A 25978-nucleotide genomic window follows, 5' to 3' on the forward strand; every position below is an offset into this window, starting at 1 on the left:
TTAAAGCACACATAATAACCCCCATAATGTTCTATCAAATAATGCCATCCATGTGATTCACATAAAGAACAAAACAACTAGACTAGTCGCTACTCCTGTCAACAGGTCGGATGTGATCGTCTAATAAACCTCTGTTCTCTTTTATCAGAGATCAGGGTGAGAACATTAATTATGCAGCAAGACAGGTCTCCAAACCATATTCTCTTCTGTAATATATGGCAAGGCGCATTGAGCCACCTGGGATTCATAAATTACAATAGATAAAGTGATTATAGTATAAATGGTTCAATGCAGAACATTTGTTTCCAGGGCCAAATGTACTTATAGAAAATAGCCTTGTTGTTATGAAAGATATAATATTCCATCAGGCACAATGACAGACTGAAGCATGTGGCTGGAGGGGTAAAGTGACTTTGAAATTATTCTTTCACTATCTTCTACCCACCACATTAATACCTGTTATGCAAATCACCTTAGTACTCTACGATGTTCTTCTGTATTTTTACTTTGCACCAATCCTCTTCCACTTCATGCTCCTGTATTGCTGCATGCTATTCATTCAATGTATTTGACTTTTTTTTATCTATTTATTTCTTAGGTGAAAAATGCAGCTGCCAACGTGCTCAGGGAAACGTGGCTCATTTACAAATATACAAAACTTGTACGAAAAATCGATCATGCTAAAGTACGCAAGCATCAACGCAAGTTCCTGCAAGCAATTCACCTGTAAGTGAGACTAGAAGGGAAAGGAAGAAGTAAAGGTCAGTCAAGGGGAGACAAAGGCGATAAGGGTACCAGATAGGGAAAAAGGAAGATAAAGTAGTACAAAAGAAAATAACAGAGGTATTACAAATTGGATTCTATTAACACATGGGTAATCATATTGTATATGTAGATGACCACCATTGAATTTCCATTTGCACATGGTCTGATTCTCACAACTTGTGCAAGCCAAGGGGGTCTACAGTTTGTGCTCTGCTTTTAGCCAAAGATAAGGATATTTATTAGCAGAGCCTTTTTTAATACCATTGCAACAGAATCAGCAAATCAAAGAAGATAGACACTTCCGACTGCTTGCCAAGGGCATTTGCACTGTTCGTATGTATGAAACCTAGTTCAGACAGATGGTACTCACAGAAACAAATCACATTCCAGCTCATATTATGCAATTATACAACATCTACGGCCAAAACATACACTACAGGTGACGCACTAAAATACACTGATTTGTACACGTTAACTTCCAGTTTTTTGGCAAAAAATGTGCAGTTGTACAGTGTCCAGTACAACTATGATGATTAAAATATGATCGGTCTTTTTTTAAATATATTATTTGGGTTTTTTAGCTGGCTCCTTCACATAAGTAAGAGTACTGTCTCTTTACTTGATGCTATGCAGTGCAGCAGAGTCTGTATGCATGTATGTGAACGACAGCTGTAGCTCTGTAGCAAACAAAGGGATAGGCCATAGACCATACAGGGAAATTTCCCTGTGGGCCAATGTCTCAGGAGTGTGATACAGTTGAATACTGCAGCGGGGACGGCAGTGTTTTGTGCTGCACCGTTGTATTGCTGGCTCCACCGACTTCTATTGTCACTGCCTACTTGTGTTACAGTTTGGACCTGTCTACAACATGGGGCTACTTTTAGTTTTTGTTCCATAGACACTTTAAGTTCCTAATCCGCCCCTGCATACACACAGTAAACAGGCTACTTTCACACCAGCGTTTTTGCTGGATTTGTCTCTAAAACCATTTTAAGTCAATGGGATGCAGATCCGTTTTCTTTTGTGTCCAAGAAAACAGATCCACCACCATTGACTTACCTTGTGTGTCATGACGGATCCGTCTTGCTCCACACCACATCGCGGACAGAAAAACGCTGCTTGCAGCTTTATTCTGTCCGTGATGGGGACGCAGCCAAACAGAACGGAATGCATTCTGGTGCATTCCGTCTCATTCCGTTCAGTTTTGTCCCCATTGACAATGAGGGGGACAAAACGGAAGCGTTGAGATCCTATGACTATTGAGATCCAATTGAATGAAACCTCGCACTCTCAAAGTAGTATGCAAAGGGAGATTTAATTTGAATGCTCCTTTATACCATACAGGTATGTATCTCAGGAATGTAATCAAAAAGATCATTTCGAAATAAGAAAGAAGTAAAAAAAAATCAAAATTATGAACAAATCTCCATATGTGTTATAGATGAAGCATTTAACATTGCTATTGCTTGAGGAGACGTTTCGGTCAGATAGACCTTTATCAAATCATCGCTGCAAAAATAGTACAAAATAGAAATATATTAGTGCTAGGGATTAGGAGTAAATAAAGTTATAGGGAGAAGAATAAAAGAAAACTCAATGGTAAACTAAATCTGAGAGATCATATAGTGAGCTAAAATATCAGGGAAATAAGGAACGAGGTCCGTAGGACAAATAGAGTATAGGTAGTGTATAGCTGGACGGCTGCACATATACATTGCACCTATAGTGAGCTATAGTTCCAGGGAAATAAGGAACGAGGTCCATAAGACAAATAGAATATAAGTAGTAGACAGCTGCACAGCTGAGGTCATGTCATAAGGCATGGGGTCTATGCGACCAGGAGTAGAGGTGGAAAAGAGAGGTGATACAAGGTTGAGTACAGTGGAAAATTAAGATGCAGGAGTAATGTATAGTATCGCAGACCGATAGTATGTGGGGAAACCAGTGTGGCAGGGGGAAAAAGGAGAGACAATGCGATCGCATTGCATAAGTATAATGATAGTGCTGCCAGGATGCCGCTATGGAGTAAAGGCTTACTTTAGGAAAGGAGAAGAAGGTGTCTAAGTGGTGGTGTCCCACGTGGAGGACGCTGGACCGGGAGACAGATGGCTGCAGTAGGGAGCCGCGGGCAGAAAAGGGCGCTAAGGACCAGATATCCGGCCGTAAGGTGGGGATAGCGAATGCGCAATGTGTATATGCGGTGGCGGAGGCCATATTGGAAACGGGCACAGGAGGAATGGGGCAGGCGCAAGCGCAATAGCTATGGGTGGGGGAGGTGACCATATTGGAAATAGGCAAGTGTGCGCCGGAGTATGTGTAAAGAAGGACAGCAAGAAGAGAGGCATGTGTGAAGGTAGAAATGGGGTAAAAATGGTGTATACGAGAGACAAGATGAAAGTAAAGGGGAAGTGGAGTGAAGTGAGATGCCAAGGAGGAGATAGAGAATGAGGTGTACATACTGATGTAAGGGATATGTGGAAGAGGAGAGGGAGAAAAGGAAGTGGTTGTAATTAGAGAGAATGTATGAGAAGGGATCAAGGAATAGTAAGAGGAAATGATGGGAACAGAGGAAGGTGTATGAGAAAATGTATGGGAACGATGAAGAATAAAAGGTATGTAGATGTGGTAGGTATGTAGGGGAAGGAGCGGGGATAAGTGTGTGTAGAAAGAAAAAGGAGATGGGAGAGGGTTGGCGGTAACAGAAATCGGATGTGTGTGCTGTGTAGTGAATAGTGTAGTGTGCACAGTAGTGAAAGAGTAAGAGGTGAAGATTACTGTAAGCAGACTATGAAGAAAAATTAGAAAAGGAGAGGGAAGAGAGAAGAAAGAAGAGGAGAGACCTCATACTACCTGACGTATGGAGGTGCAGAAAAAACATTGTTTCATCGCATCTACAAAGAAGAAAGCATAATTAGTATATAAAGGTGATACTACGCAATAAACAGACTACTAATACAGGATATTATATTCTCGGTTGAGTCCACGGAGTGAGAGTGTGCCAAGCGTATGAATCCAGTAGGATTCGCGTTTTTTGAGTAGCGCAATGTGGATCCCTCCTCGTTTGGGTCTTGGTACATGTTCAATAATTTCATTCATATTGACTATTACTGGGTTCTCTCCCTTATACCGCTGCACCTCTCCCCAAAGAAGTGCATCTTCCATCTTCTCTAACCTTATCTATAATTTTTGGAGATGGCACCCTCGTCCTGATGTCTACAGGTATTTTCGCTTATAGCGATGAGACGGCTGACACTCTACTGTCACAGATAACTACATCCGGTGAATTTCTACGCACCCCTACGCAAGATCTTCGCAGTCGTGACTTGGAACACGAATTAAAAAAATTACTTGCACATGAATTACATAGTGCCACATTAGCGGAATACCACAGACTAAGCAGAATCCCAAGGGGACTCAGATGCCATTTACACCACACATTATTTGCGGATGACAAGGATTTTAGTGTTCGCTTTCAGCAGATCCTAAATAAATGTTCATTGGACTTAATCCTGTTAAATCTGGAATTTTTACAGAAATCTATAACTAAAACTAAGGAACGCCTTGTAACCATTGAAACACAACTAAAGGCTATTCTCAGTCCTGAAGACCTTACAGCGCTGAAGACAAAGATTGACCGGACAATCACCGAGTAATGCAAGATCCTCCAGGTGAGAAAACGCACAAAATTCCAACACGACGCCGACGATTACACAACCAACAGAGTATAGAGATGGCAGGACTCCCGATTCTACAACTTGGCAAGATCCTCAAGGGACGAACATCACTGCAGCTCCGGCAGCGACACCTTAATGGGCTAGAGACAACCGTAACCTTTTTTAGGCCCACGCAGAGGACAAGGAAACCGGTACGGAGGTTGCAACGCAGCAGACGAGCGCACCAGGAACATCCAGACCAGATCTCAGGTAAGACACCTGACTTAGTATTTAATATCCCGTCATGCACACTAACACCGCCTGAACTGGCCATCCTGCAGAAAGGTCTATCTTTCTGCCTGGTACCAGAGTTGGATACCTTTAATCTGGAACAAGACTTACATAGGTTCTACAGAACCTTACGACTAAATACCCATTTCGGACTGCAGGAGCCTTCACCTACACTTAAGGACATAGAGAACACCACATCACCACAGGTAACCTTTGAAACACTAGGCTTGAGAATACCTAGTAAATTCAACCCACCACAGACCTATCATGCCGTTAAGACTTATATCTCACTCATTGAACAGGACATGCAGCAGGTCATTAAAGAATATAAACATGGGGATTATTTGATTAAACAGAATCTTACCAAACAGGAACGTGACGCCATTAAATCACTCAAGACCACTTACAGAACGTTATCACATGACCCTGCGATAACCATACGGTCCAAAATACTATAGACCCTTGATAAACATCTTACCTTAGGGACTATAGACAAAAAGACATACGATTTTCTCAATAATCCCCACCCCATCACTCCAGTGTTCTACATATTGCCCAAAATTCACAAATCCCTAATAAAAAAAAAAACTGGAAGACCCATTGTTGCCTCCACTGATTCCATCCTCGCCCCTCTATCTATCTTGCTGGAAAAAATACTGACACCTCTCACCCGCATGGCACCATCTTTTATTCTGGACACAGGACATTTTCTGACTATTGTCCGCAACCTAGCACAAATTCCTCCAACCAGTCTTCTTCTTACATTAGACATCAACAGTCTAAATATATCCATCAGACACGACCTGGGAATAGAAGCTACTCATAGAACCTTAAGTAGCAGCGCCACCTTACCCTCCGATTCCATCTTCCTATGTCTTGATCTCCTGTCTCTGGTACTCAGAGAAAACTATTTCTTATTTGGGGACACCTTTTACAAACAAACGTGTGGCACCGCTATGGGGTCCAATGTAGCTCCGCCTTACGCTAATATGTACATGGCACAGTTTGAATCAGACTTTGTATATGCAAACTCACTTTTTCAACAATATGCCCTTTGTTGGCATCGATGACATTTTCTGCGTCTGGACAGGTCCCCCCAATACACTCACGCAGTTCATGGACATCATAAATCAAATTAGACCAGAACTTCAATTTACGCTACAGTACGACTCCAATTCCATAAGCTTCTTAGACACTCTGATCATCAAGGACGACAAGGGCCTACTTTCAACTGACTTATACTCCAAACCCACAGATAGAAATAGCCTTTTCCAATACACCACTAAGAAATCACTACCACGTTCTCAATTCACGAGAATACACTGTATTGTAACATAGTAACATAGTACATAAGGCCGAAAAAAGATATTTGTCCATCCAGTTCGGCCTGTCATCCTGCAAGTTGATCCAGAGGAAGGGAAAAAAAAAACTGTGAGGTAGAAGCCAATTTTCCCCACTTTAGGGGAATAAAAAATTCCTTCCTCCAATCAGGCAATCAGAATAACTCCCGGGATCAACGACCTCTCTCTAGTAGCTATAGCCTGTAATATTATTACACTCCAGAAATCCATCCAGGCCCCTCTTGAATTCCTTTATTGTACTCACCATCACCACCTCCTCAGGCAGAGAGTTCCATAGTCTCACTGCTCTTACTGTAAAGAATCCTTTTCTATGTTTGTGTACAAACCTTTCCTGCAGACGCAGAGGATGTCCCCTCGTCACAGTTACAGTCCTGGGGATAAATAGATGATGGGATAGATCACTGTACTGACCCCTGATATATTTATACATAGTAATTAGATCTCCCCTCAGTTGTCTTTTTTCTAAAGTGAATAACCCTAATTTTGATAATCTTTCAGTGTACTGTAGTTGCCCCATTCCAGTTATTACTTTAGTTGCCCTCCTCTGGACCCTCTCCAGCTCTGCTATGTCTGCCTTGTTCACAGGAGCCCTGAACTGTACACAGTACTCCATGTGTGGTCTGACTAATGATTTGTAAAGTGGTACGACTATGTTCTCATCACGGGCATCTATGCCCCTTTTGATGCAACCCATTATCTTATTGGCCTTGGCAGCAGCTGCCTGACACTGGTTTTTGCAGCTTAGTTTGCTGTTTATTAAAATTCCTAGATCCTTTTCCATGTCAGTGTTACCGAGTGTTTTACCATTTAGTATGTACGGGTGACTTGCATTATTCCTTCCCATGTGCATAACTTTACATTTGTCAGTGTTAAACCTCATCTGCCACTTATCTGCCCAAGCCTCCAATCTATCCAGATCGCTCTGTAGTAGTATACTGTCCTCTTCAGTGTTAATTACTTTACACAGTTTAGTGTCATCTGCGAAAATTTATATTTTACTATGCAAGCCTTCTACAAGATCATTAATAAATATATTGAAGAGAATAGGGCCCAATACTGACCTCTGAGGTACTCCACTAGTGACAGTGACCCACTAGTGAGTGTGTACCACTAATAACTACCCTCTGTTTTCTATCCCTCAGCCAGTTACTTACCCACATACAGACGTTTTCTCCCAGTCCGAGCATTCTCATTTTATATACTAACCTTTTATGTGTTACAGTGTCAAATGCTTTGGAGAAGTCCAGATATACGACATCCATTGATTCGCCGCTGTCAAGTCTAGAACTTACCTTCTCATAGAAACTGATTAAATTAGTTTGGCATGACCGATCCCTCATTAAGCCATGCTGATATGGCGTTATTTGCTTATTTCCGTTGAGATGCTCTAACATAGCATCTCTCAGAAAACCTTCAAACAGTTTACCCACAACAGATGTTAAACTTACCAGCCTATAGTTTCCAGGCTCTGTTTTTGGACCCTTTTTGAATATTGGCACCAATACAGAAAGAGAGAAAAATAACACAAATGAGCCACAAATTCAGTGAGAGAGCTTACCCCGGGACACTACTCAAAACAGAGAGCTTGGTTCAAGTCTCCAGCAATCTGTACGAGAACCGATAACACGAACAGGGTCGCCTTTATCCTCATACCCATTGCACCCAAAATACAACAGGTGGTTCGCAAACATTGGCCCCTACTCCACAAAGCTTATCCCACTGCCCTCCTGTGCATTAAGAGACCAAACAACATTCGGAATCATCTAATTAGGGCCGACATAGGCATCCAGTCCAAAAAATCGAGACAACTCCTTCTGCAGACTAAAAGACAAGGGACATTCCCATGCCTACATTGTGCGAGTTGCACCAATATACTAAAAGGTAACGTCTTCCATCATCCACACACAGGCAAAGCATATCCTATCAAGGACTTCTTCACATGTGACATCAACTTCGTTGTGTATTTAATCAACTGCCCGTGCGGTCTCTTATAAATCGGCGAAACCACGCAAGCCATAAGAGATAGGATTTCAAGCCACAAATCTACAATTAGATGTGGCAAGACTTTGCTTCCCCTACCGGACCAATTCAAGAACGCCGACCACAACGTATCGCAACTCAAGTACCAAATTATTGAACCTGTACCAAGACCTAGACGAGGAGGGAACCACATTGCGCTACTCAAAAAACGCGAATCCTACTGGATTCATACGCTTGGCACACTCTCACCCCGTGGACTCAACCGAGAATATAATATCCTGTATTAGTAGTCTGTTTATTGCGTATTATCACCTTTATATACTAATTATGCTTTCTTCTTTGCAGATGCGATGAAACAATGTTTTTTCTGCACCCCCATATGTCAGGTAGTATGAGGTCTCTCCTCTTCTTTCTTCTCTCTTCCCTCTCTTTTTCTAATTTTTCTTTATAGTCTGCTTACAGTAATCTTCACCTCTTACTCTTTCACTACTGTGCACACTACACTATTCACTACACAGCACATACATCCGATTTCTGTTACCGCCAACCCTCTCCCATCTCCTTTTTCTTTCTACACACACTTATCCCCGCTCCTTCCCCTACATACCTACCACATCTACATACCTTTTATTCTTCATCGTTCCCATACATTTTCTCATACACCTTCCTCTGTTCCCATCATTTCCTCTTACTATTCCTTGATCCCTTCTCATACATTCTCTCTAATTACAACCACTTCCTTTTCTCCCTCTCCTCTTCCACATATCCCTTACATCAGTATGTACACCTCATTCTCTATCTCCTCCTTGGCATCTCACTTCACTCCACTTCCCCTTTACTTTCATCTTGTCTCTCGTATACACCATTTTTACCCCATTTCTACCTTCACACATGCCTCTCTTCTTGCTGTCCTTCTTTACACATACTCCGGCGCACACTTGCCCATTTCCAATATGGTCACCTCCCCCACCCATAGCTACTGCGCTTGCGCCTGCCCCATTCCTCCTGTGCCTGTTTCCAATATGGCCTCCGCCACCCCATATACACATTGCACATGCGCTATCCCCACCTTACGGCCGGATATCCGGTCCTTAGCGCCCTTTTCTGCCCGCGGCTCCCTACTGCAGCTATCTCTCTCCCAGTCCAGCGTCCTCCACGTGTGACACCACCGCTTAGACACCTTCTTCTCCTTTCCTAAGGTAAGCCTTTACTCCATAGCGGCATCCCGGCAGCACTATCATTATACCTGTGTGATGCGATCGCATTGTCTCTCCTTTTTCCCCCTGCCACACTGGTTTCCCCACATACTATCGGTCTGCAATACTATACATTACTCCTGCCTCTTATTTTTCCACTGTACTCAGCCTTGTATCACCTCTCTTTTCCACCTCTACTCCTGGTCGTATAGACCCCATGCCCTATGACATGACCTCAGCTGTGCAGCTGTCTACTACTTATATTCTATTTGTCTTATGGACCTCATTACTTATTTCCCTGGAACTATAGCTCACTATAGGTGCAATGTATATGTGCAGCCGTCCAGCTATACACTACCTATACTCTATTTGTCCTACGGACCTCGTTCCTTATTTCCCTGATATTTTAGCTCACTATATGATCTCTCAGATTTAGTTTACCATTGAGTTTTCTTTTATTCTTCTTCCTATAACTTTATTTACTCCTAATCCCTAGCACTAATATATTTCTATTTTGTACTATTTTTGCAGCGATGATTTGATAAAGGTCTATCTGACCGAAACGTCTCCTCAAGCAATCACAACGTTAAATGCTTCATCTATAACACATATGTAGATTTGTTCATATTTTGGATTTTTTGGACTTTTTTCTTATTTCGAAATAATCTTTTTGATTACATTCCTGAGATACATACCTGTATGGTATATAGGAGCATTCAAATTAAATCTACCTTTGCATACTACTTTGAGAGTGCGTGGTTTCATTCATATTGACTATTACTGGGTTCTCACCCTTATACCACTGCACCTCTCCCCAAAGGAGCGCATCTTCCATCTTCTCTAACCCTATTGAGATACTATGACGGATCTCAATAGCGGAAAGGGAAAGCGCAGATGTGAAAGTAGCCTTACTCACCTAATCCTATCCCTAATGCTAAAACTAAATATATATTCACGATCCCTAGCACTGTCCCTGTAAGACCTTAGACCTTTTGTGTCTAATTGCTGTGTCTGTGACAGTCACGTCCTATCACATTAGTGGCTGAGCTCAGAATGGTCTTGGGACCTTACATAGTGCCTAGTATAGAAGTCGATATCCTCCCTCCTAATTAGCTGTGAGGCTGACTGCAAGGCTGTGTGGGCAAGACCGCTGGCCACCGCTCCACCCAGGGTCATGTAATCCTCCATCTCCATTTTCCTTGCCCTGTATCCCCCACTAGTGTATTGGATTCGATATGTAAAATGCCATTTTTGTGTGATTGGCCCAAATCAAATTGCCAAAACTTTGGCTTTCTTTGGAAGTAGAATTTTTGGAAAATTGATTATGAATTTGATTCATTTAGAATTGATTAAGTCATCTCTAGTGTTAATGTGTATTTTGTTTTTCTTATGGCATTTTTACTTAGCTTTTTTATGATGGCTTTTTAAATTTAGATCTATAGAGGAAGTGAAATTAAAGGGGGTATATACTCTCCTTTTTAAAAGCACATGTCTTGCGAAAGCCACAAAAATGTATTTACAGGTATTAAAACATACTATTTCTAAAAATAAAAAAGAAGGCACAAACTCTACACATATACAACAACAAAAAAAGCCATAAAAATGCATGTGAAATAAAAAATAACACAAGCATTTTCTTCTGGCAGTTTTCCACTGGAAAAAAACACTAAAACAAATAAGTGGAAGAATGCCTTTTGGAGGTAAATGTTTGTCAATGGGATAGAGGACAGGTGCAGTTAGTATTCGTCCGTAGAGGAAAATAGTGAACATAACACATGACAGGGTAAGTATACCTTTATGCAGTTTTTAATGCATTTAGGGAAAGGAGAAAGGAACCTAGCAAGAGTCTATTGGTATAATAAAAATAAGCAAAAACCAACAGCAACCCTAATGTGAAAAGTCCTATGGATCCCATTAGGATGCAGAGTGATCTGATAATAAGAAAAATTGTCTTTATACAGAGTGGTGGTGGTGGCGGTGAGGAGAGTGGTTGTAGTCCTCACGGTGGCTAACCATGCTCCAGCTCTCTTCCAGGCCAGGCAAGCAATAGTTACAGGGGCGCAACCCTTCTTCCCCTTGAGGCACACCCTGGACTTTAGGGTCTCCTGCCTGGTGGTGGCCGGGGGTACCCTTGATGTTGGATATTGGATAGCGAGGTGCAAGGCAGGGGAGCAGGTAACCAGATCGGATGTGGAGACCAATGACCTGGCCGGCTTGATTATAGTAAAATAAAGTTTTTCTTTACCTGAATAAACCATTCATGTCACAGTGCAAATAAAAGCTGTAGCCACAGTTCTCAAGTATTTTACAGATTAGGCTTCTCCAAAGACTAGGTATAGGGATGGCTATAGTGGTGGTCCACCCTGAGTCTTTCTCAATAATTACAAGCAACCTTTCCAATTGACCAATATTTCTCTGCAATGCCCAACTGTGGGGTGCAGTCCTAGATTGGATGGCCAGTCTGTATTAGTAGTGTGGCGGGCGCCAGAAGCAATATAACCCAAACTACATGCAGTAAAGTGTAAACTGTATGCATGCCTTACCTTTACTGTCTCTATCCAAGCAGTGTCCCTTTATGGTTCTCAACCTTCTGTAAAATTGCAATGCTTCTCTCCCTAAGTTTGTTTCTTAGCAAAGTTACTTTGGCATCTTGATAGTGTCCCCCTGGAAAATAATTATTTTCTACTGCCTTAGTTTATCTGGCTTACACACCAACATCAGCATACACATCTTCCCTCAGCCTACTACCTGGCAACTATTACTAAGGACTGCCAGTTAACTGTTTCCTGGAATATGTAGTGCATGATTAACATTTCAGTACCCATCCTAATAACTTTAGAGGTGAACAATAGTCTATAAGAACATAACACATAACAACTCTTTAGCAGTGAACCACGACTAAAGGAAACTTCAACAGTGCTGTTATATTATTTTACCATTCATTGGTATTTTATTTTCAAGACTTGACTATTTACCAAAAATCTTTACTCAGCATATTCTTTAAATATCTTATTTGATTTTTTTAATATTTGATCATTAGGAATCGGTACAATAATCTTTGGAGGTAGGACCATACAACATCAAAGGGGTTTTCCAAGAGTTTTTAACTGATGACCTATCCTCAGGATAGGTCATTAGTATCTGATCAGTGGGGTCCAACACCCGGGACCCTCGCTGATCAGCTGTTTGAGAAGGCAGCGTCCACAGCCTTTTTACTGCTTCTCCTAGGCCGAATGACGACACGTTCATGCGTCATGTGGCCTAGGAGCAGCTCAGTGCCATAGAAGTGATTGTGGGCTTGAGGATAGGTCATCAGTTAGAAACTCTTGGTAAACCTCTTTGATGTTAGATGGTCCTACCTTCAAAGATTATTGTATCTAGATGCTGCTTCCTAATGATCAAAGGCCCTGAGTTAACAAATTGGTTTTGTTTTTATTGCGACTTTTCTATCATTTTACTTGTAAGACAAATTTATCAATAATCTAATAATAAATAGGCCAATATTATTTTTTCTGCCTGCTATGTCAGTTAAAGAAATCTAGCTGTTTTGTGGACGTTCCTAATGAATATTTTTTTTTTATCATTGGGACAATTGAAAAAGTCTCATAAATTGTCACAACTGGTTTCCACTCCTGAGCTGCTGTAGCTGTGGCAGGAGAAAATAAGTCAGAATGTGACAGTTTGCCGTTGCTAAATTTAACAAGTGCCTTGCAAAAGTATTCACACCCCCCCCCCCCCCCCCTTGACTTTTTTCGTATTTTGTTACATTACAGCCTTAAGTTCAGTGTTTTGTTAATCTGAATTTTATGTGATGGATCAGAACACAATAGTCTAAGTTGGTGAAGTGAAATGAGAAAAATATATAAATAAAACTATTGTTTAGAAATAGAAAACGGAAAACTGTCATGTGCGTATGTATTCACCCCCTTTGTTAGGAAGCCCATAAAAAGCTCTGGTGCAACCAATTACCTTCAGAAGTCACATAATTAGTCAAAGGATATGCACCTGTGTGCAATCTAAGTGTCACATGATCTGTCATTACATATACACACCTTTTTTGAAAGGTCCCAGAGGCTGCAACATCTAAGCAAGAGGCATCCCTAACCAAACACTGCCATGAAAACAAAGGAACTCTCCAAACAAGTAAGAGACAATGTTGTTGAGAAGTACAAGTCAGGGTTAGGTTATAAAAAAATATCCAAATCTTTGATGATCCCTAGGTGCACCATCAAATCTATCATAACCAAATGGAAAGAACATGGCACAACAGCAAACCTGCCAAGAGACGGCCGCCCACCAAAAATCACAGACTGGGCAAGGGCGGCATTAATCAGAGAGGCAGCACAGAGACCTAAGGTAACCATGGAGGAGCTGCAGAGTTCCTCAGCAGAGACTGGAGTGTCTGTACATAGGACGACAATAAGCCGTTGAGCTTTATGGCAGAGTTGAGCTTTATGGCAGAGTGGCCACAAGAAAGCCATTACTTTCAGCTAAAAATAATTAAGCACATTGTGAGTTTGCGAAAAGGCTCCCAAAATGTATGGAGGAAGGTGCTCTTGTCTGATGAGACTAAAATTGAACTTTTCGGCCATCAAAGAAAACGCTATGTCTGATGCAAACCCAACACATCGCATCACCCAAAGAACACTATCCCCACAGTGAAACATGGTGGTGGCAGCATCATGTGGTGGGGATGTTTTTCAGCAGCTGGGACTGGGAAAGTGGTCAGAGTTGAGGGAAAGATGGATGGTGCTAAATACAGGGATATTCTTGAGCAAAACCTGTACCACTCTGTGCGTGATTTGACGCTAGGACGGAGGTTCACCTTCCAGCAGGACAATGACCCTAGTGGTTTAAGGGGAAACATGTAAATGTGTTGGAATTGCTTAGTCAAAGCCCAGATCTCAATCCAATAGAAAATCTGTGGTCAGACTTAAAGATTGCTGTTCACAAGCGTAAACCATCCAACTTGAAGGAGCTGGAGTAGTTTTGCAAGGAGGAATGGTAAAAAATCCCAGTGGTAAGATGTGGCAAGCTCATAGAGACTTATCCAAAGCGACTTGGAGCTGTGATTGCCGCAAAAGGTGGCTCTACAAAGTATTAACTTTAGTTATGCACATTGACTTTTTTTTGTTATTTTGTCCTATTTGTTGTTTGCTTTACAATAAAAAAAAATAAAAAAACATCTTCAAAGTTGTGGGCATGTTCTGTAAATTAAATGATGCAAATCCTCAAACAATCCATGTTAATTCCAGGTTGTGAGGCACCAAAATACGAAAAAAGACAAGGGGGGTGAATACTTTTGCAAGGCACTGTTTGTGCCACTTTCATAAATTTGGCACATGAACGTTACCTTTACACAAATATTGAAGTGAATGGGACTGAGCACGATACCAAGCACAGCCGCTATACAATGTACGGAGCTGTGCTTGGTAAGGTGCAAGAAGGCGGCGGCGCTCACAGGAGCACTGATGCCTTCATAAACATCTGATCAGTGGGGGTCCCGGGTGTCAGACTCCCACCGATCAGATACTGATGACCTATCCAGAGAATCTTATAGCTATTATTTTTATTTTGTGTAACTGTTCACCAAGGTTTACATCAAAGAATCTTTTATACATCTCTGCAGGCTTCACCTTTGGGAGATGTTCAGGGAAAATTTCAACTCATGACTTGTGCAGCAATTTGCAGAGGTGTACTGTATTTGGCTTGGATGGCATTTTTCTTGACCCTTCCAAGAAACTCAATAGATTGTTTGCACTCCAGCTTCTTGTTTCTAAAACTGCACACTCCCTTATGTAGTTATCCTCTTGCACATTTTTGTGTCTGGGCCTTCAACTTCTTTTCTATCTTAAGACTATGAAATTAAATGAAATCTTTCTTGGAAATCTGGCACACTGAGTAACTTTCACATCACAAAAACCAATAGACTGGCATTTTTTTTTCAAACAGTTCAATTTTAAACATTTTCAAACCCAGTAACTATTATAGCCAGTGCACTACATACAGCACCTTGCAACCCGCAGATTATATTTTGCCAAAGACTTATGGCAGTTTCGACCCTTTTTGAGCAGTAATAACAGGCAAATTATTATTTTTCTGTCATAAGAGTAAGAGTTTCTAAGTCCAGCCATCAAATCTCTAACTTAACTTTTTTTCAATTGGTCTTTATTTAAAAAAAATATGGAACCCTTTTTTCTGTACATAGTTAATATGCTCTAGTAGCAGCCTCTGGATTTTCTCTCTTTTCTGTCATTTGGGGAGCTGAATGGCTCCTTATCTGCTCTCTGACATTATAAACACTCATCAAAGCTGAATTCTTATCTTATTGATAAGAATGTGGCTTAAGTAAGTGTTTATGACCTCTTTAGTTTAGAGATAAGGGTTAGATGACTGGCACAAAGTGAAAGTACAAGTCACACAGTTAGAAAAACAGTTAGTCCTTTGTAACAGAACGGCTCAATATTTTTAATAAAGGGCAATTGAAAATATGATTTTTAGGCAAAAATGAATAGAATGCAATAATTTTAAAAAAATTGCCTCCAAAGGTGTACATAGCTTTTCAAGGGGTTGTCTGGTATTTGACATTGATTACCTATCCTTAGAAAAGGTCATCAATATGAGATTAGTGGTTGTCGTTACCCCTGCCAATCATTTGTTTGTAGAGACCATGGCGCTGTTGTGATTGCTGTGTTCTATTCCTAGGCCAGTGAGGTCATGATCATTGGTTACATGGCAAGGTGCAGCTAAGTCCCATTCAATGGACGGTGCTGTGATTGGTAAGCTGTGAGGAGGCTGTGGCCCTGACCGGACCACTGTGTCCTCCTCAAACAGCTAACCTGCATCGGTGCCAGGTGTCGGGAGGATAGGTCATCAATATTCCACACCCGAAAAACCTCATTTAAAGTAGTTGTGAAGGTGTAGTCTCCCAGCTGCCCTGACACTGGGTGTTGAGAGACGCCTAGCAAGTATCATTCACCGGTCTTATCCTAATTCATGGGGCTGAAAGTCAGACACTGCCTTGGCCACTGTCCTGGCCAATGTGTAGTTGCATCTTTACATACACAGTGTCTGAACGGGCGAGGTAGTATGTCTGCACAATCGCTTAAAAGTGCACTGCTGATCATTGCAACCACATGTACACAGAAGTTCCTCTGCAAATAAAATGAAACTAGGGTTGCACCGGATATCAAAGTATCGATACCCAATCGATACTTTTAAACCCGGATCGATACGGTACCGGGTCTTACTATTTAACTATACTAGGCTGCGCAGCCTAGTATCAGTTAGAAGACATGGCACGCGCCGCTCTCAGAGTGCGCCATGTTCTCTTCACTAGCACAGTGGAGAAGGAGGGAGTCTCTCCCTCCCCACTGTGACGCGGCTGCCGCTGCCACCAATGGGGAGATAGCAGGGAGAAGAAGGGAATGTGGCCACTGTGCCACCAATGAATGTAAAACACATTAATTCAAGTATAGGCAGTGGTTGCCGGCGGCGGTATCACAGTCCCGGCACCCGGCCTCGATAACAGGGCATGCGATCCGCTGAATCTGAGGGGTTAATTGCCGCGGTTCGGCGGATCACATGTCCTGTTATTGAGGCCGGGTATGTGATACCGCCGCCGGAACCCGCTGCCTCCTGTACTTGAACCAATGTGTTAATTACATTCATAGGTGGCGCAGTGCACCCTCCCTCCCCCCCAGTATTAGTATCATTGGTGGCCACAGGCGCACCCCCCCTTCCCCATTGTTATATTCATTGGTGGCAGTGGCCATAGGGTCCCCTCCCCTCCTCTTCATTGGTGGCAGTTCCAATCAGAACCCCAGCAGTGTAATCGCGAGGCTCCGATCGGTTACCATGGCAGCCAGGACGCTAATGAAGCTCTGGCTGCCATGGTAAGCTCCCTGCTGCCGTGTGTACTATGCACAGGGCCGCAGAGAGAGTGTGAGATCCTATTCACTCTAATAGATCTTTATTAAGGTGAATGGGTCAAGGGTTCTAGCCCCTAAGGGGGCTAATAGTTAGTAAAGGAAAAGTACAAAAAAAGTTAAAAAAACACCAAAATACTAAAAGCTTAAATCGCCGTAACTGAAAAAAAAATCAAAACCGTGCGATTCGCCATTTTTAGTCACCTTGTCCCCCCCCAAAAAATAGGATAGGACTGTTCTGTTATGGGCTTTTTTGGTGTTTTTTTTTTTTTCCTGTGGTATTGAATGGTATCGAGTATCGCAATACTTTTTTATGGTATCGAAATCTAATCAAAATTGTGGTATCGTGACAACCCTAAATGAAACAACACTCCATGATCACGTACAAATGTTTGGCTGAGCATATGTATTTAGTGAATGGGGACAGGGGAGAAAGACGCTGCCAGACACCTCTGTCCCCTCCAGACAAATCTGACAGTGAGAACAAAAGGATTGGGTACTCTAAACCAATTACATTACACAGGGGTGTTGCCATTACACATAGAGGCTCTGCTCTCTCTGCAACTACTGCACCCTCTGCACTTTGTTTTACAGGACCAGGCGTGATGATGTTACATTGCCTGTCCCTTTCAAAGTGCAGCAAGCCCAGCAGCTGCAGAGAAAGCAGAGCCTTTAGGTATAATGGCAACGCCCCCGTTGCTCCTACAGGCTCATATATTAACAGAACATTTTTCTCACCAATGAGGGCACATATAAACATGGGACCAACTCAGATGCCTTCCGTTGCCAAGTGCACATGTAACAGGTCAGCCAGTTTGATAGGTACAAATCTGCTGATAGATGCCCCTTAAGGCTCGTACACGTAAGTATATTATTTTTCCCTACAACCTCAGAGTTCCAAAAGTCATAATACAGCACCCATGGAAGTACAGTATATGGAGCCCTATTATACCTCTGTAACTTCATACATGCCAATGTGACATGCTCCGTGGGATGCTGTTTTGGTATTATTCTAGCAAAGTATACCTTTTTAATATGTCATCATACACGGCAAACAGAGTGGGTATAGCCTTATAGTAGGGGGTCAGAGGGGCTGTGTGTGCCCCCTTACCTGCTCCATGTGCCCAGCTCTGTCTAATGTGAATCACATATTGCATAATAAAAACTTGCTGTTTTCAGCATTTGCTGCCTTTTTGTTTTGGACATTTTGTGACACATTGTGCCACACCACAAAAGAGAAGATGAACATAAGTGTCTTATGGAGATGTAAAAAGTCAAATATCTGAACTGTCCTGAGCCTATATATACATCTGGTTTGTTTTCAACACTGTATACCCTAGTCCTGTAAATTAGTTGTAAGTCTTGTATTGTATGTCTAGTGTTCTGTTTGTTAACAGCAACAACAAAAAATTATGTTGTGTTTTGTCTTTGTTATGCTAAATCATCCCCTACCAGAGCTCAGAAGTAAGTTCCTCACTCCATACCCCACCACGTCTCCAATGAGTAACCTCTTCAGATGTATTGGTGCTTGCCTGCATGGGAATTGAAATAACTGCAAAAGTTGTGGTCTTCATCTCTAAAATCCTGTGGTTTTTCATTCATTCAATGAATGAGAAAACCTGCCTGTTCTTTTTATTTGCCATTCTCTGAGCATTGAGCATGCTGCTTTCTGTAATGATTCTGAGTTTTATAACCATGCTGCCTGAGAGAACCTAAAGACACCTTGCACAGATTACATAGAATTTGTAATACATGCTGTAGTTTAGTTATCAGAAATGAAATCCTTGCCTACAGAGTAGTTAGATACAGCTACAGTATGACAGGAACTAGCATCAATTATTGTCCTGAAGTAGGGCATGGGAAGCAAGTTTTTGATTCTGGTTGCTTGGTATGGGAATCATTTTATTTTACCATGTACGCTTAATAAATGGCTATATAGTTTGGAAAGCCCAATGCAGTAGAAGCTCTTGAGCTCTTATGAAAAAACTCAGCTGTAATACTGGTCTCCTTATATGATACAGGGGGACTTTTGCGGCCACCTAACCCAGGCACATCTACAACCAATGCTACCCTGACTGTTATGTCGCTCTTTGCAATAAAGTGAAAATGAATGGCAACCATCAACCAGTGTAAATGTACTGGTAGTGTCAGAATTCCCACCAATGCTCCTCACCAGACAAATGTCGGTAGAGTCTCTCATTTAGGCCTCTTGCACACGACTGTATGTCTTTTCAGTATTTTGCTGTCCGCAAAAAACGGATCCGCAAAAAATACAGATGACATCCGTGTGCATTCCGTTTTTTGCGGAACGGAACATCTGGCCCCTGATAGAACTGTACTATCCTTGTTCGTTATGCGGACAATAATAGGACATGTTCTATCTTTGAACGGAACAGAAATACGGAAACGGAATGCATATGGAGTACCTTCCGTTTTTTTTTTTGCGGACCCGTATACTGAACGCAAAAAAAAGAACGGAAACTGAAAAAAAAACGTTTGTGTGCAAGAGGCCTTTCAGAGCATCAATGATTTATTGTGAATAGGGGCTGTCAGACCTTCTTACCTGAGTGTCTGCTTATGGGAGTGAAAATTAACCATGTAAATTTTTTTCCTTCTGTTTTTTTTAGCATCTTCCCTTTTAAGGCTTCTTTCACACAGTCCGTTTGGTCAGTGTTTGAGCAGTGATTTCCATCAGTGATTGTGAGCCACAAGCAGGATTCACAGCTATAAGGTATAATGCAACAAATTTCTCCTGTTCTGTATTTTTTACCCGCACTTTGTTGTGGCTCACGATCACTGATGGAAATCACTAATCAGATGCTGACCAAACACTGACGGCCTAAGATATTAAGGAAAATTTCTGATGGTTTACTTTTATGGCATATCCAGTGGTCGGACCCACACAGCTTAGCTGTTTCTTAAATTACTTGCCTGTTTCCCTTAGACCATAACAGAAAGTGAACAAAAATACATGACCACTTCTGCTATTTAAGTCCAAACCCTATTCTTGGGATTGATGAAGGTCTGAAGTATAAGATATAAGGCCTGTTTCACACTGCCCTGCTGGAGCTCTCTGGATCCGTCTTTGTCGGATGTTAGCGGAATGCATGCAGCAGTGTTTGTGAATTCAGCGGTAGCATATTTGCTGGGTAGGCCTTCAGGACCCCAATATAGTCAATAACGGTAATATCCGGCAGATCCAGAGGTCTGCGGCAGAAAGTTCTCTGTCAGAACTACTGCCGGCAGTGTGAAAAAGACCTTAGTAGTAGAAACTAATTAATCTAAAACTTGTCTTCATAAAGAATAAAAACACCCTTTTGTTAGTTCATGATAAAAGCACAAAAACCCTCCCATGGATGTAAACCAAGATGTTTTTGTGCTTTTAAAATGATGTAATGAAAGAGTATATTCTTAATGAAGAATTGGCCCACATTACTATTTTCAGTGCACCTAGACACTGTCATAAATTGGTCCAAAATGTGTTGCAATTTGGAGCAAACTGGTGCATTTTGGGTGCAATTTGATGCCATTAGTTTTTGAGAAATCCTCCGCACTTAGCTCACCATGAGGGTGTGGATTACTGCAAAAGAGGGAAGACAACATGGGAAAGGGGGTGTTGCCTAATATCGGACATTTAGCTACAATGTTCCACCACAATTCTGGTAAAAAAAAAATTGTCTCGAACCAAGCAGACCAATAGCTGGCATACAGCTAGACAAACATGTCTATCCCTGCATGACATTTATCATACCGCCTAAGCCACTGGGAGAAATCTGGTGCAAGTCTAGATAGCCTGTTTACATTTATGCCATCACAGGATCAGTAAATTTGCCCCATTGATTTTTACTACTAATGTAAAATATTCATGACGATGGTGTTTATTCATACTCGCATCATCCTGGACCTGACTAGTATAATAAGCTGAAGCTTTATACTCGTATTTTAGATTCAAACTATAAGACCCATGCCAATCCAGTGGATATGCTATAAAAATCAATCAACAGAAATCACCTTGCAAAAACATGCATGTAAGGACAGCTTTTTATTTAGCTGTCTTTGGCAATCCCATAGAACCAGGTATTTCCCCATTCAAACAGGGTATTCTTGAGGTCATGAAGGTCCCAGCGATCAGACCCCCATCAATCTATCAGTCATCACCTATCCAGTGGATAGCCTATAACTTCTTGTTACCTGGGATACCTCTTTAAGTTGGCTAGGTATGTCATAACGTTAGCATGGTACACACTGCACACCTCAACAAAACGTACCAGGCAAACAATTATGTCCTGTATTATTTTAATCATTTATTATTTTAATCCCACATTTTCAGTTATGTAAGTGAAAAGAAAATGAAAACACTTAAATATAACTGTATTATAAACATGTTCTCAAATATCTTTCATTAGTTATAATGGCTCGTTTTGTCTAGGGAGCAATAATTAGGAAAAATAAAATGGCCGCAGTCCTATTAGTACACACAGAACCTGTCTTAATCACACAGCAGGATGAGTTACTTTACAACACTGAGCTAAAGAGCTGCCTCATCCTCCTCTCTAATCTACTTGTAAGGGATTATGATACTGAACACAGCTGACAAGATCTTCAGCTGAATCTCTGTAGGAGTGGGGTTCGTGAGGAGACATGAAGTACAGAGAGGATGGAAAGGACAGACTGTGGTAATGGAGACTGCATACAAGTGTTGCTGCTCATTACCGACATCCCCACCTCCTCCCTGTACTTCATGTCTCCTCATAAACTCCATTCCTACAGAGATTCAGCTGAAGATGTTATCAGCTGTATTCAGGATCATAATCCCTGACAAGCAGAGCAGAGAGAAGGATGAGGCAGCTCTTTACCTCAGTGTTGTTAAGTAACTTGTGCTGCTGTGTGATTAGGGCAGGTTCTGTGTGTTCTAATAGGACGGTGGTCAGTTTATTTCTCCTAATGATTGCTCACCAGAAAAAAATGAGCCATTATAACTAACGAAAGGTATTTGGGAATATACTTATAATAAAGTAATATTTAAGTCTTTTCATTTTCTTAATTCCTGGAAAACCCCTTTGGCTAAACCAGAGGGAGCAGCCAGACTTTATCAGCCATAATCCAGTAAAACAATGGCTATTATGATTTTTTTTTATTTCATCTTTATTATTGCTGGTAATTAGGCATCATGGTTTAAAATGAATGTTTGTCATAATAGGAAGCAGCATATTCACTTTAAGAAAAGGTTGGAGTGGCTGCTGCAGTTTCACTTAAACTTCTGCTTTCTATCAGAGGCGATGACAATGAAACGGGTAATTCATACTGACGCATGCAAAGATGCTTAATGTTCCTCCAATCTCTATCACAAGTTATGCAGCAGTGTACATGCCTATTTCACATGAAAAGGTCTAATATTATGCTATGAAAATTCTTAACTTTTTATGCTCGTTCATTTTCAATTAACTTTGCATGAACTAATACATGAAGAACTCTGACAGCACTTAATCATCCTACTTTTTAGAAATGTTTGCGTGCTACAAGGGATAATTTTATTTATCCAGCTTCTGTTTTTGGGGTAAGGAAAGATGGCAGTTGCTTTGCATGTGTCATGTGACTGGCTCTTCGGGAGGTATGTTTGCCATATGAACCTAATTGTTTTGTCCCTTACAGATTACGCAGTGTGAAAATGGAGCAGAGGAAGCTCAATGATCAAGCCAACACTCTGGTGGATTTAGCAAAGGTGAGCTTTACTTCCGTCATCACTAGTCATTGTGACGGAACATGCTTGTGGATTATGTTAACACCTGCAACTGCATGCAGAAAGCTGACTGTGTGTTAGGATTTTCTTATTTCGCTTTACGTGCATTGTGTAAAATGCATACTTTCCCAATCAGTGCCTAGTTAGAGATCACACTCTTTTCTCACAGCCGTCTGACAGCATGCAGTCCTCAGACACAAGGAGAGGAAAACGGCAGCATCAACCCCTTCCTCCCGCCTCTGCCCTTTTTCAATTTACTGTGCTACTGCATAGGAATCTTTGTAAACTGAGAAGGTTCCAGGGAAAGGAGAACTGCTGGAAGGTGCAGAAATACTCACACATAGTACTGATTTGTTACAATACCAAAACCTTAATTGAAACATCCACAGAATATGCACTTCAAGGTCTATGTACCCCTTTTTCTATGGGAGGTAATTGTGCCAAAAATAAAATGAAAACTCGTGAAAATTAAAAATAACGTAAAATCACTTAATTTGCCTTTTTTTTTTTTCAGCATGGGTAATATGTGACAAAAATAAAATAAAATAAAAACCTTTTGTTATTTAATTTTCATTTTTGTCATTTCATTTTCATTACCCATACTGGTATTTTATGGTCAAATAATAAAACAAAATTCAGTGCCAAAGTGAAAATGAACAGTGCCACCTATTGCTGATTTACATCTCATTTTCTCACTTTGAATTTTAATTTTACATTTTTCTTTTTCAAGTTGTGAAATATTCAAATAGATGTTAGTATTAGTGGGCAGGGCTCAACATGCAGGTATATGTTAATCAGCCCCAGACTGAACAGCCACCCTTCAATGCCCATTGACTATGGTCACGCTTTAATTGATGTTATTTTTGCCAGGGCCGCTGTCTCTAGTGGCTTGCTTCTTTCATGTCTCGCTCTCCCCTTCCTGAAACATGCGGCCCCGCCCTCTGCCATATCTATTCACCTCCACGCCACATGCCTAGCTGCTCGTCATTTTGTCGGTAAATTTGAAGTTCTAACCTTACTTAGGACGGGTTTACATCACCGTTATGGATTTTTTTTCCGTTATAACATGGTTATAACTGAAAATAACGGAATCCATAAGACGGAAGCCTTTAAGAGGCATTCCGTTTTGATCCGTCATAATAGAAGTCTATAGAAATCATAATGGATCCGTCTGGTTCCCTTTATGAATCCATAACGGTGATGTGAACCCGCCCTAAGTGATCAGTGGCTGGGGGCGGTGATGAATAGGTGGGCAGCATCAGGAGAGGTTTTCACACATGAGTGGCAATAGATATGTCAAAAAGGTAATTGCATTTTCATTTTATTCTTGGCCACATTTACCTCCCATTTTCTTAATCTCTGTGCTGATCTGAATAAAGGTAATTCCTTCATCCTGGTCCTTTTTCCTGTGAAGTTTTGACTTTGTATCTAGCTCCTCAAGTATAACAGGCAATCATGGGGACCATAGCAAACTTGCAATGGGCCCCATTCGACCATAACCACTTTCAGCTGCATGTTCAGAAGCTTTTGAGTGGTCTCTCTAATGCACAGGGCTAAAGCACACATTGATGTCATAGGACAGAGATAATGCACAGTACACAGTGATGTAATAATAGTGGAATAATGTGCAGTCACAGTATAGGAATAGTGCACACATTGATGTCACAATAATCTATTACAACACTGGAATTATACAGTAATGTCACATGAAATTATAATCCACATATGATGTCACAGCACACAAATAATGTAGTGATGTCATGGAGAGGGGGATCTGTGGATGACACTGATATGGGGGGATCTATAGATGACACTATATAGCATCTTATGTTATATGTGTCATCCACAGATCTCCCGCATAACAGTGTCATCCACAGATCCCCCTCCCCATAACAGTGCACAGATCCCTCTCCCCATAACAGTGCACAGATCCCCTTCCCCATAACAGTGCACAGATCCCCCTCCCGATAACAGTGCCATCCACAGATCCCCCTCCACATAGCAGTGCACAGATCCCCCTCCCCATAACAGTGCACAGATCCCCCTCCCAGAACAGTGCCATCCACAGAACTCCCTCCACATAGCAGTGCCATCCACAGATCCCCCTCCACATAGCATTGCCATCCACAGACCCCCCTCCCCATAACAGCCCCGACCCCGCTGGTCACAGCAGACTATTCTGGCAGTAACTTTTACTCAGCGCATCTTTATTAACTTACAATGAAGCTACGGTAACAGGCAGAGCGGGCGGCGGCGTAACGTCACTCATTCACGTGACGCGCCTGCTCAGCCCACTTTATGAATGAAGCAGGCAGAGCAGGCGCGTCACGTGAGTAAGTGACGTTACGCAGCCGCCCGCTCTGCCTGTTACTGGAGCTTCATTGTAAGGTAAAATAAAGATGCGCTGATTTAAAGTAAACCTCCCGCATAGGAACAAATCGGCGATTATTCGATAACTGGATTCGTCGACAACGAATCCCGTTATCGAATATTATGGATAAAGTTGATTAATTGTTGCAGCCCTAAATGTCATCAATAAAAAAAATCCAATTTAAAAAATACAGTTTTTTCCATTGAAAAAACTGCTTTTCAATAAAAAAAATAGCAAAAATAAAATCTCCCCCATATATTTGGTATCGCCACATTCAAAATTACCCACACTTCACGATTATCATGTAATTTATCCCGCACAGTAAACCAAATTAAATATGACAGAATTGCTGCTTTTTGCTTATTTGCCACAAAAAAAAGAAGAAAAAGTGATCAAAAAGTGTTATGTACCCCTAAATGATACCAATGTAAACTACAAGTTGTCCTGCAAAAATCAAGCCCTAATGCAGCTCCGTAGAAAGAAAAGTAAAAAAAATGATGACTCTTGGGATGCGTCAATGCAAAAACATTTTCTTTCTAAGAAAAAAAAAGGGTTTTATTGTGCAAAAGTAGTAAAACACAAAAAGCCATATGTATTATTTGGTATTGCTGTAACTGTACTGATTTAGAGAATAACTTTATCATGTTACTTATGCCAAAAAAAGAATGTTGCAAAATTTGTAATGTAAAAACT

General features: G+C 41.3%; 1 protein-coding gene across 1 annotated transcript in view; it reads left to right on the forward strand.

The window, feature by feature from the left end:
* KCNN1 (potassium calcium-activated channel subfamily N member 1) overlaps positions 1-25978 on the forward strand; it is a 229710-nt gene that overhangs the window by 178996 nt on the left and 24736 nt on the right. Inside the window, exons 8-9 of the mRNA XM_040417469.1 lie at positions 599-726; positions 22827-22896. Of these exons, the coding sequence (XP_040273403.1) occupies positions 599-726; positions 22827-22896 (198 nt within the window). The remainder of the gene's footprint in view (positions 1-598; positions 727-22826; positions 22897-25978) is intronic.

This window comes from Bufo bufo, chromosome 2 (assembly GCF_905171765.1).
Source record: "Bufo bufo chromosome 2, aBufBuf1.1, whole genome shotgun sequence".
NCBI classification, from domain to species: Eukaryota; Metazoa; Chordata; class Amphibia; order Anura; family Bufonidae; genus Bufo; species Bufo bufo.